Source organism: Cibotium barometz, chromosome 52 (assembly GCF_041138505.1).
Source record: "Cibotium barometz isolate CiBa-2024 chromosome 52, ASM4113850v1, whole genome shotgun sequence".
Taxonomy (NCBI): Eukaryota; Viridiplantae; Streptophyta; class Polypodiopsida; order Cyatheales; family Cibotiaceae; genus Cibotium; species Cibotium barometz.
This window is the reverse complement of record NC_141097.1, coordinates 25,471,472-25,483,993: the sequence shown is the minus strand read 5'-3', so window position 1 is coordinate 25,483,993 and position 12,522 is coordinate 25,471,472. Positions and strand designations below refer to the sequence as shown.

The following is a 12,522-nucleotide window of genomic DNA, read 5'->3' as shown; positions in this document are numbered from 1 at the left end:
GTGCCTGAGCAAATTTGCAGCAAGCTTGACGATAAGGCTGCTAAATGTATTTTTGTGGGGTACAGCCCGGAAAGTAAGAATTATCGTCTCTTTCATCTTGCTACTAAGCAGATTCTTGTGAGTAGAGATGTTGTATTTGTGGAAGATGCAATCTTGCCCTTGTTTTCTTGTAAAAAACAACGAAGTGTTATGTTTGCAGGACATATTCGACACTCTCCTTCCATTGTTCAATGCAAAACACATTGATGTAGAGCATTTGGATAATCAAAGTGTCACGTAGGCTGTAATGCCTGTGACCGACGGCAGACCGGATGGCCATGTCCGTGGTTCGATGGGATTGTCAGAGCCCGCGCGTGACCGGGGGACCGGAGCCCACTCGATGGTTTTCGACCATTCGTCTCCTTATCCTTATCTCGAATGGAGGGTGTGGAGGGAGGCAACCATGGAAGAATGGAGGGGAAGAACTCTCTCTCTCTCTCTCTCTCTCCCCGACACACACAGTGCAAGCGAATTGGAGGTAAGCAATTTGAGCTTTTCTTTTTGCTGCGTTGAATGGCTGCTGCGAAGGAATCGTTGAATTTGTTCAAAGAAGAGCCCTTTCTCTAGACTGTGTGTGCGGGGGAGGTGGAAGGGGCGAAGAGCAGCCCACTGTCTGCGAAAGAAGCTTCGTTGAAGCTTGTGTGCAATGGGCGACTTCCGTTGTGTGGACCTGCTGCTGAAGGCGGCGAAGGCCACATTGAAGAGCCTGGGGGGGACGAAGAGCAGCGAAAACCACTATTAGCAGTGCACGCATTGTTGAGGTGGGGCGAAAACCAGCAAAAGGCGTGAAAATGGCGTTGAAGAAATGCGTTGAATGCTGCGAAAGGCTTGAATAATTGCGAAGAGCACGTCTGAGTAGAGCCCAGGCGAATAGCAGCCCACCAGTGTGCGAAGACCTCGTTTGAAAGGGGGAGGCGTAGAGCCCAGGCGCTCTGAGGGCTGCGCTGTGCTGCGTAGCCAGCCAGGCCGGCCAGCCAGGAGGCGGCGGCGGCGGCCGGCCAGGCCGGCCGGCCAGCCAGCCAGGCGACGGCGGCGGCCAGCCACCAACGCCGGCCAGGGGCGGCGGCGGGCAGCCACCAGCCCAGCAAACGCCATGAGCCAAAAAAAAAAATAAATTATTTGTTCATTTTTTTAAATTAAAAATGAAGCTTATTTGTTCATTTTTTTTAATTAAAAATGAAGTAGGCGGCCGGCCAGTGGGCGGCCATGCCAAACGGCGGTGGCCAGGCTCCCCACGGGCGGGCGGGCGGCCACGCCCGAAGCGGCGAAGGCCGGCCCGGCCCGTTATTATTTTATTTTATTTCATTTTTTGAAAAAAAAAAAACAAAAAACAAAAAACAAAAAACAATGGCACACCCCACGAAACAAACCCAACACGGCCGTCGTGCCGTGTGGCCGTAGTGCCCGTTTTCCACGAAAGAGACCCACCGCACACGACCGTAGCGTCGCGTGCTAAGAGAGAGACAAGTCCCACGGCCGTAGTGCCGAGTCCTTCGAGACAAAGCCGTTCTATGGCCGTTGTGCCTAGTGAAAACGTCTATGACCGTAGCCCGCGAGAATATGCGCAATGCCTGCATCATCCAATGTTTGGTACCAGTTGTGGACGTGGCACAGTCGTGCCGTAGTGCACCTGGCCATTTGTGGCATAACGCACTTGCTCGTGCGGTGCACGTACGTCTAAGGGTGCCGTAGCGTGCCCATGTCTGCTGAACCATTGACAGTCTTGCACACACGTCATGTCATGGCGTGCACATGTTGGTGTCACGTCGTAAGTGCACTCATACCCACATTGTGCCGTAGTGCACTAGAATTTTTTTTAAGGTGGCAAGAGGGAAATCGATGGTAATATTCTCGCGTAGTTCGAGAAGTATTCGTTGATAATACATAAATACATCATATAAATTCTCTCTGTTAGTGGTTTAACCATGTGGTTTACCACAAAGTAATATGAGAGCAGATCAGACACATTGTTCTTGTTGAAAGTTCACAAGAAGAAGTTCGTGGCTCCAATGTGCTTAGACCCAATGAAAGTGTCTACTTGGATGTGGTCCATTGTGACGAACAAATGTAGTCCGTAGAGACACTTTTGCAAGCGCAGTCTTGCCATGGTCATGACTTCTAAAATTAGTCAATGGCATTTAAGATAGCTGGGATTGAGGTCGCGTTTATCGATTACCTGCTAGTAGCCTTGATCACATGACCCCATTATCAACGTACTCTCTAGACATGACTAGTGTTAGACTCTGGGAACGTAGCCTTGCCAGATTTCAATTTTCACTTTTGCGAGCGTCGTCTTGCTAGAGTTAAAGTTTTGTTCGGACAAATTTGTGTTTGTTTTGTAGTGACAAACAAATCTGAAGGGGTATAGTCTTGAGATGTAATGCTCAATGCCCTTATAGATTTGATCGAAGAGAACTGTTCTTAAACATACAAGCATGGTTTTCTCTTCTTTTTATTGCCATGCGTTGACATCCCACTGCTCGAGAGTTTGTGGTGATCTTTCGAGGGGGGAAAGAGCCTTTTTATATGTCACATCAGTTGGTTGGGTGGTAATTTGATGGTATGGGACATCAAATTCTCACGGAATCAATTGTAGTCTTGGTGGAATGGGACGCCAAGGCTTGTGCATGTAACTTGACTCTTTGGCAGGTTGTATGTACACTTGTCCGTAGTGATAAAGTGTGCAAGATAAAATTTGAACTTTGACAATTACCAAATATAGCCATGAGTTGGGATAAAACCCAGTTACAGAGTTCGGAGAAGCTCTAGGTGGCAAGACCATGATGGTGTGCTAGTGCTAACAGAGTGATTTAGTTCCGGAGTGATCTAAATCTAGAGGTTAGCAGTAAGACTAGTTGGTTGGACAATTTCATGCATAGGGGACGCCCTATAGCATTTTGCAAGCGTAGTCTTGCCTATGTTCAACATAAGTGTGCGATTGTGAGCACATGTTAGTTGCTACCATATGAATTTGGGAAATATATTACTTTCCTACATAAGCAATTGTAATATTGCATGACCGGCTATTTTGCTTACAAAGTTCATGTGCGTGTAAACCCTATAAGTCGTATGACCCCTGGGAAATGAGTGGAGCATTTCTAGGATTTAATAAGGTTTTACATGGCAATAGTGAGTAGTATCTCACTCCAGATGAGCCTGGTTGTTGTTAGTATCGGATCCGACATATGAAGTGTACATAAACTTGGGCTGAGTTAGGATAGGAGGCTAAGCCGGAGAGCTTAGTGGTAAATCCTACTGTATCTGGTGAGTTTTGACTTAACCGGAGTGTTAAGAAGTAAACTCAAAGTCTGGGGCTGAACCGGAGTGTTCAGAGGCAGACATATCTTTGTTAAATCGGAGAATTTAGCAAAAGATGAGCTTGGGGTGAACCATGGTACCCAAGAAAAAAGCTCTTCACACTAAAATAGTGCACAATAATTTTAGGGTGATAAAAATCCATCTCGCAGGAATGTTTTACAACTTTCCATAGATGATAGATGAAGACCATGTACTTTACGGAGTTAAAGTACATAGGTGGTGACTTCGGCGCCACATTTTTTGTAGAAAGTCACCAATGGTGTGGTTAGGTCGGCCGAGACTCCACAAGACCTATGCACTAGTTTTTAAGTTGACCTCTATGATAAGGACGTCCAAAATTTCGTGTTGTAATACCAGAAATTGTACTACAATGTGCAATGGAGGGGTCAATTTGTGTAGTCACTTCTGAGCACAAGTGACTTAATCATCTTGTTATAGATGGTTGTATATGGTACTCCCACTCGGGGGAGGTACGACATTGGGTACGGAGTTACTCACAGACTAGTATGGAGCTACTAGTGTGATGATAGTGGGTACGTAGTTACTCACTACTAATACATAACTGCTAATAACATTAAGATCCTTGAGTGAAAGATACTCTAGATCAACATTTTAAATTACCGAACCACAATCCATGAGTATCGAGGTACTCATAAATATGTTGACGTTGCTCAAATCGAGGGACCGATTTGTTCGATGGTATGGAATAAGCAAGGAGAGTACAGTAACTTAAAAGTTACACATCACTAGTCTTAGTGAGTTGTCAAGGTCATCCGTAGTTTGATGATCCCCTCTACCTATCAGATAACATTCAATTTTGCAAGCCCTGGCATTTAATCCGTAGTGATTATGAGTTTGGTGCGAGATATGGTTATGAAGAACTTACAAGAGTACTCATTTATTTGCTTGTCATTGGTTATAGCTTGGTAGAGATTGCCACCTGTGATGGGTAGGTAGCTTTGCCGCTATGATGAGGAGGCAGCAAATAATGTTCTCATAGTTATACTTCATACCAACACTAAACAGGGATAGGATGAAATTCCTAAGTTCATCATCACGAAGTACTGTGATGTTTGCATTTATATTGAATGTATGATGTAATGAGACATTGGGCTTGTGTAATTACCATCAATTATTTAGCAACCTATGGCTTCGCAGCAAGTCAGTCATTATCTGTGGATTGATAATGTGGTTATTAGTAGTTAGATAGATGGTACGACCCACCCAAATGATTCATAAGTGTGTAACCGCTTATGAAGGGTAATAATATGCAACAATGAAGCACTTTGTTACAAGTGTGAAACCACTGATCTGTTGCAAAGCAGTTTATCAATAGTACCACCATATGTGCGTAGACACTATACCACATCTTCGTTGCAAGATGTTTAAAAGTTTCTTGGAAGGACTCAAGAATATAACATATGATATTAAACATGGTCTAGATTTATTCTTGGACCTATGACACTAGCGCGAAGTCCGCTTGAGAGTACAGTTTTTGAGGACAAAAAACCTTTCTTGAGGGAAAGAAGGGATATCCTCTAATATCACATAAACTCGAATAACTGTGTGAGTCCAGACAATACTTGAAGGGATATGTCTGGTAATAGCAACAAAGAGTTGTAAGTGAATGGATGTAATTCCAGACACCCGTAGTGGTGCAAGAATCTTTATCAAACATCTCCACATACTATATGATCTGCCTCCGCATATATAGTATGGCATAAGAGATAGGAAGTTTGATTGTTATATTTGAAAGGAAATTTTCAAAACTTACATTTACTCTGAGTTAGACTAGAGTTTAACCATCCGTAGATTGATGGTAGTTAGAAACTCAACAAGATTCTAGAGCATATGCTTGTGCAAAGATGTTACTCTAAGAGAAAAGTATCTCTCAGCTTTGGAACTAATCCTTGTGATGCATGATTAGATTGGCTGTAGAGCTTTCCAACGAGAAATTTTAACAAGTTGGTAATGCAACATGGTAGCGTAGTCTACAAATATCTAGTAGCACAGTCTAAGAACTTGCGCTACTAGAGTGCTCTCCAGTACATTAGCTTCTGTGCTAATGACATGATGCAAAATCAAGGCATAAATTTGCCTTGGGGTTTTGGTTGAAATACCAAATCATGGCTTGTGTGAGCATGATCCTGTCTTTACAGAGGTCTGGCGTGCTGTACGCGTACGCACTTTGTCACAGCCTCGCCCACCTTCCTCGCCGGCACATAATGCTAGTCCGGAGAGACTGGCCGTAGGTGCGACGGGTAACGAGGCGAGAGTTAGTCCGGAGAGGCTAGCCGAGTCTTCGGGGTATAGTTTTAATAGTCCAAGTGCGGGTCATCCTGGGATTCAGAAGACCTATGCACTAGTAAAAAGACAATTTTATTGGCCTAGTTTGTTTGAGAACGTCCAAACTTATGTGCTGAAATGCAGTAAGTGCCAGGTCAATAAACATGAACGTCTTAAAGTTGGAGAACTACTCCATCCGCTGGAGATTCCTCAAGGGAAATGGGAAAGCATTTCCATGGATTTCATTACCGGTTTACCCAAGACGAGACGAGGGAATGACTCGGTGTGGGTAGAGGTGGACAACTAAACTGGCAAAGTTTATTACCACGAAGAAAACTGTAAAAACGCCAGAGTTGGCAAAACTCTTTATTGAACATCTCTACAAGCTATATGGCCTGCCCGCAGATATAGTGTCGGATAGAGATAGAAAGTTCAACAGTCATTTTTGGAGGGAAGTCTTCAAAAAATTGGATACTACTCTGAGTATGAGTATGGTAGATCATCCGGAGTTTGATGGTCAAACTGAAAAAGTTAACCAAATACTCGAGGATATGTTGCGTTCTTATGTAAGTAAGAAGCAATCAAATTGGGAAGAATATTTGCCCATATTGGAGTTTGCTTATAACAACTCCAAGCATTCAGCGACGACTGGATTTACACCATTCATGTTAATGTATGGATTCCAGCCGAGATCTCCAATGGCTGTAGGCCTAGAAAAGGAGAAGATTCAATCTGTCAAGGATTTCCTTGAAGATATGAATGATATGCTCAAAGCTGTACGCGAGAGCATTCGTAGCGCACAGGATCGCGCTAAAACATTTGCCTATAAAGGACGCAGACAAGTGACCTTTGCAGAAGGTGACTTTGTATTTTTAAAGGTTCCTGCGCAGTCAGCAACCATGAAAACGGGAAAGTGTGATAAACTTTCTCCTAGATATTGCGGTCCTTTCAAGGTCCTTAAGATATTGGGGACGTAGCCTACAAACTTGAGTTACCGGAGAGTTCTCAAGTTCATCCTGTCTTCCATGTCAGTAAACTGAAGATATCAGTTCACGGGTTAGAGAACGCAGTTTCTCCAGAGATTTTGGTGGACTTGATAGAGCCACCAAAGATACCACATGAATCTGAAAAGATTCTATAGTATCGTGACAGACAAACCCGACATAAAGTGTACCAGGAGGTACTTGTTAAATAGACAGATAGGGATGAGGAGTAGCAACCTGGGAACGCCGTAGTGCAATTTCCAAAAGGTTTCCCCAGTTTGTTTTCGAGGACGAAAACTCTTCTTAAGGGGGGGGTAATGTCACGTAGACTGTAATGCCTGTGGCCGACGGCAGACCGGATGGCCATGTCCGGGGTTCAGTGGGAGAGGATGCCCGTGCGGAGTCATGGGCGGCCAGGCTAGTGTGGACGGCAGGTCACACACTATATAGCTTGGGGGATGAGGGGCAATCCTCATTCTTCCTTTATGGCTGGGTGGTGAGCCAGAGGCCGTCCCCTCTTGTGGTAATGCCGGTAGCGGCGTTACGGGAATGTAACACAAAGGAATGCTGAAAATTAGTCCATGCAGGTTACAAATCAGTATGTTTTTCAGTCCACAGATCAGTGTATTGATGAGGCAAATGTAGATGATGCAGTTGATGATGAAAGAAAGGAAATTGAGGAGTCAAAAAGTATGTCAAAATGGATGGTGCAAACACTACGTGACAACAAATTGGCCACTCCTTTGTCTAGCAGAACACAAGCAGGTTCTCATCATGCATCTCATGTTAATGCAGGTTATGCTCTTATTGCTAGTTTATGTAATAAAGAGGAACCTGTCTCCTTTAATGAAGCAAAGGCATTTGAAAATTAGATGAGTGCTATGCAATCTGAGTATGATTCGATACTCAAAAATGATATATGGGATTTGTTAGACTTGCCTCATGACAAGAAGGCCATTGGCATAAGCTTAAACGTAAAGCTAACGGTAGTGTCGAGCGATAAAAAGCAAGGCTTGTTGCAAAGGGTTATACACAGGAAAAGGCATTGTCTGGTGAAATCTTTTCACCCACATGACGTATGACTATGATGTGGAGTATCATTGCATTAGCAGCACATAAAGGTTGGAATGCACGTCAGTCAAAATTGCCTTCTTGAATGGAGATTTGCATGAGGAGGTCTATGTATCTCAGCCTCGTGGTTTTGTTCAGAATAGTCAGGAATCAAAAGTATGCAGATTAAAGAAAGCTTTTTATGGTCTTAAGCAAGCTCCCAGAGCATGGTACAAAAAGATACATGCATACTTGGTTGCACAAGGTTTTTGCAACAGCCCAACTGACAGTACCCTTTATATTAAGAGGACTAAGATGCTTTATTGGTCATCGTTTTATACGTTGATGACATGTTGCTCACATGTCTTAATGATAATCATATTTCAGCTTTTATAGTTGATTTAGAGAAGTCTTTTGAGATGTCGGATCTTGGACCGTTGCACTACTATTTAGGCATTGAGTCCTCAAGCTTGCCCCAAAGGTAAGCTACACGAGCCTCATTGCGACCCGAATACAATGCCGCCAAGGTGTCCCAAGCACCCTTTGCAGTGGTGCAAGAACGAATGTGCGGAATGATATGCATGCGGCACGAGAGAGCAATCAATGCATGGGCCTGAGCATCCCTAGCATCCCAAGTACGCTGCTGCTAAGTAGGAGGAAGATGAGGAGGTGGACCTGCATGAGGGTGAGCGGGAATCACTTCACCTTCCGCTGGGACAGGTACAAGAGGACGCTCCTCGGTGCCATCCACATATAGCCATACATTCTTGGCAACCAAAACATGACGCATCATATAAGCCCACATAGGGTAGTTGTCCCCATTGAGCTTGTCCTCTTGAGATAGCATTCCAAAGAGAACATTATTACTATTGGCCATGATAGCAGAGCAAATCTGTCACAAGTCACCAAGAGTAGGCAATGCCTAGCAAAACCGTAACAATGTGGAAGATAAATAGCAGGATAACCAATGGACTGAAAGGGAACTCCTTCACCACGAGAAATACATATGCATGTCCCAAATCTGCAAGTGTACTACACGATGATGCAAATCTGTCAAAGTGTCCACAATGGCATATATATACTGCAGCAAACCACAAATGTATATATGTGCTGTGAGACACAATCGGCTGATACCTGGAAGAGCTGCAAGTGCGCAAATCTTGTAAATCTGCTAATGCGATTGTCACCTGTACCAAATGTTGTAATGCCCAAAAATTGGGGGAAATGCCTCAATGCCAACCAAATGTGCCTATAACACCCAAAAAATTGGGGGAAATGCCCCAATGCCAACCAAATGTGCCTGTAATACCCAAAATTGCTTGCAAATAGTGCCAATTTCTGCAAAATCCCCAAATTTCTAGTGCGATTATGCACCAAATTTGCTAAAATTAATGCCAGGCATGGCAACATGGTGGACAACATTTAAGGCTAAGCACATAATTAAATGGGATTTAATCCCTGGTTCATGTCCGCAGCAGGCTGACAGGCCCTGGTAGCTGGCTGCCTGCATCCCTCACATATATATAAGCAGAAAGGCATAATTCAGTCAATCATCCAGTTCATTCTCATCATTCATAAGTCTAGTCATCAGGTAGCATGTAGAAAGGGGCCAGAAGGTAGCCCCTATGGGGCTGGCCAAGGCCCAAGCATGTACATAAAATCAGTCACCTTTTTATACCATATTATTACAGAAAAACCGTGACACCAATCTCTCTCTTCTTCTCTCTCCTTTGTCTTAATCATATGTTTATCAACATCTTGTTCTTAATCAGGCTTAGGGCTATGGATCAGTACAGCAAGGCTTCACCTTTTTGTAATATTAATATAGAAAAACCTTGATACCAATTTCTCTCTTCATCTCTCTCCTTTGTCTTAATCATATGTTTATCAGCATCTTGTTCTTAATCAGGCTTGAGGCTGTGGATCAGTACAGCAAGGCTTCCGCGCATGCGAGAGAGAGAGAGAGAGAGAGAGAGAGAGAGAGAGAGAGATGGCTGTATGTTCAGTATATTCATAGAGTACAAAAGGATACAATGTCTATGGCCTTTGGCCTTCCCAAACGGGTAACAAAAACCTGGCTGACTGCTAAGGACAGACCCATAAGCCTTCATAAATCTGGCTGACTGGATCCAAGTCCTCTTGGCTGTCTTATATGCACACCTGGACCCATGCTAGAGCCGTAATCTAGATGTTAATCTGCTGTGCCTATTAGGATTAACCTTGGATTAGGCATGTCACGTGCATGCACGTGGCATCCCCTCTTGCTAAACTTGATGACAAGCTTCCAACTTCTAACTTTGGATGACTATCATCGTCCCCTCTCTCCACATATGGTCTCTCATACCTGTCATCCTTCCCTTCCTAGCAACCTTTTCACTGAAAACCTTGCCTTCGGTCTCTGAATCCATTCGAAATCTGATGTAGAGATCTGTGCATTTGTTCCACTTTGTCCCCTTGCCTTTTTGCCTTGTCCCTGAACACAAACATGAATCCTTCTTCTTGAAAGTGATCATGGCACCCTTGGCTTCACCCCTTGGATGAACTTCATCCCTTGGACTGCTCCATAAAAGCTTGTGGGGCAGCCCCAACTGGCTACCAACTCTCATGAAACCCTCCCCTTGGGTTTGCCTGACACCAACCTGCTTTTGGGGATCTTGACACATGCTGCGTTTCTCTCCTTGGACCGATGCACTTCCTCCGGGACACCAACAACACTTAGCATAGCTGAGCCTGATGCTCTAATACCAATGTTATGTGTGGAAGCTCTGGGTAGTCTTCTTTTAGCCCTAAGCATGGCATAGGAACACTTGATGCAAGAACAATCAGCATAGACAAAGAAGAGAGAGAGAGAGAGAGAGAGAGAGAGAGAGAGGGCTGTATATTCAGTATATTCAGAGTACAGAAGGGTACAATGTCTATGGCCTTTGGCCTTCCCAAAAGGGTAACAAAAACCTAATCTAGAACCCTACTCCATAGGGGAGTGAGATGGCAAGAATGAATCATGGCCTAGCCCCAAGATATGCCCAAGAAGCTGGCCAACCAGCAGTTGGCCAGAGGACAGAATTGTCAGAGGGACAAGTGTGCTAGTGTACACATTGGGTACTCTTGAAAAAGCTGAGAGCCAAAATCCGGATTCTGTGCACACCTAGAGTCTGGACCCATGCTAGAGCCTTAATCTAATGTTTATCTGCTGAGCCTTGGATTAGGCATGTCCATGTGCATGCACATGACACACTGGTCCACCCTTCTTTGATGCTCACTTACTCGCTCTTCACAATGGTCATGCATTTCACTTAAACTATCTTGCACATGGTTTCAGTAGTCATGACACATGCATTTGAGGTGGCACGTACCTGCCAGCCATGTAGCAAGGGCATTTTCTTTTTTTCTGTACAAGTGCAAGACTTCATAACAGACCAAGGGCTTGGGTTGGGTGAAACTGGCTGCTGAAAGCGTCGGGAGGCCTTATGGTTTTGAAAAGATGACACCATCCCTTATAGGAAGGGCAGAATAACTGCTTTATTTTTGTTGTACAAGTGCAGTGATGCTTCATGGAGAATAGGAGCTTGGGTTGGTAGAAATTGGCTGATGAAAACCGCATTGGATATATTAGGGCATAAAATACAAAAGCAGGGGGTGCGAATAGAAAATTTCACAAGCTAGGGCCAGATTTGAAGGCTCTAAGTGTGCCATGTAGAGGTAGGAAATATGACACTATAAATTGAGTGGTAAGGCATATATCCTGAATCATAGGAGCTACCATCATGAGGACAATCTCACTGCTTGGGCCGGACGCAGAAAGGAGCCGTGACTAACTGGTTTTACCTCCATGTGCTGTTTGATTTTTATGCAAGAGGAATCTACACCACCTTATTTTGCACTTTTGAGTGACAAGTTTATTTTGCTCAAATGCTACCACTGTTTGAGGAGACTTATTCCACCCACCTCGGTTTTTTGTAAACAGCATGATTAAGCTTGGTTTGAAGTTCTGTTAGCCATCATACTAAGTTCCTGTGTAAGGGAACAACCCCAGCCCCGCCGCCCCCCCCCCCCCCCCCCCTCTCCCACACACACACACACACACACAAAACAAAAGCATAAAATTTATGAAAAACACTTTTTCAAGTATTATATTCTCTTTTTCAGCTTTTCCAGCTCACTTCTCACTTGTTACTTCAAATTTTAGAAAGACAAGCAATCACCCTGATTTTGTATGTGCAGTAATCATCCTCCTGAACGTGCCATTTTAGAGGCTTTAAAGGCTCAAAACGATGGCGTCCCAGTGACAATCGCGGCTGTGGATTGTGGTCGAGTAACCTTCTTTCAATTCAATGAAGCACAATTGGCTTGTTTGCCTTGAGATGGGAAAACTTGAACAATCTTTGTGCTCATTTGTTTTGCCAAAAATCATCCAGGTTGAATTCTGAAACTGTAAGTAATGCATTTTTCACAGTACCACTTTATTCAAAAGCCAATGGCTTCATGAAAAAGCTATTGTAAGGTAAGGTAAAGAATCATATTAATGGAGATTAAGCTATTGCAGATGCAGTCCAAAATGAAACATGAAACCGCATTCGTGAATAAATCAAGGTAATGGTACCATGAACATATGTTGATAATCAAAGTTGATAGCTGTAGTATCTACAAACTTGTGTAACTGAAATATTTATTGTAGAAAAATACAAACATTTCACCACTTACATAGTGATGGTCGTCCGAGAATGGCTATGATGTGCCATGAGTAAAAGGAAGAGTAGCCTTTCGAGGTATAAAAGTGCATACATTTTCTCCTAGGGAAAAAAAAATTCATACATCATACATTTAAAGAAGGAAATTTAGTAGTTTA

At 43.7% G+C, this 12,522-nt stretch overlaps 1 protein-coding gene across 1 annotated transcript in view; it reads left to right on the top strand.

Moving 5' to 3' along the window:
• Positions 1–12,252, top strand: part of LOC147608992 (uncharacterized) — a 28,182-nt gene extending 15,930 nt beyond the window's left edge. The window contains exon 4 of the mRNA XM_086788595.1: positions 11,898–12,252. Within this exon, the coding sequence (XP_086644721.1) occupies positions 11,898–12,036 (139 nt within the window). The 3' untranslated portion in view covers positions 12,037–12,252. The remainder of the gene's footprint in view (positions 1–11,897) is intronic.
• Positions 12,253–12,522: the final 270 nt, after the last annotated feature.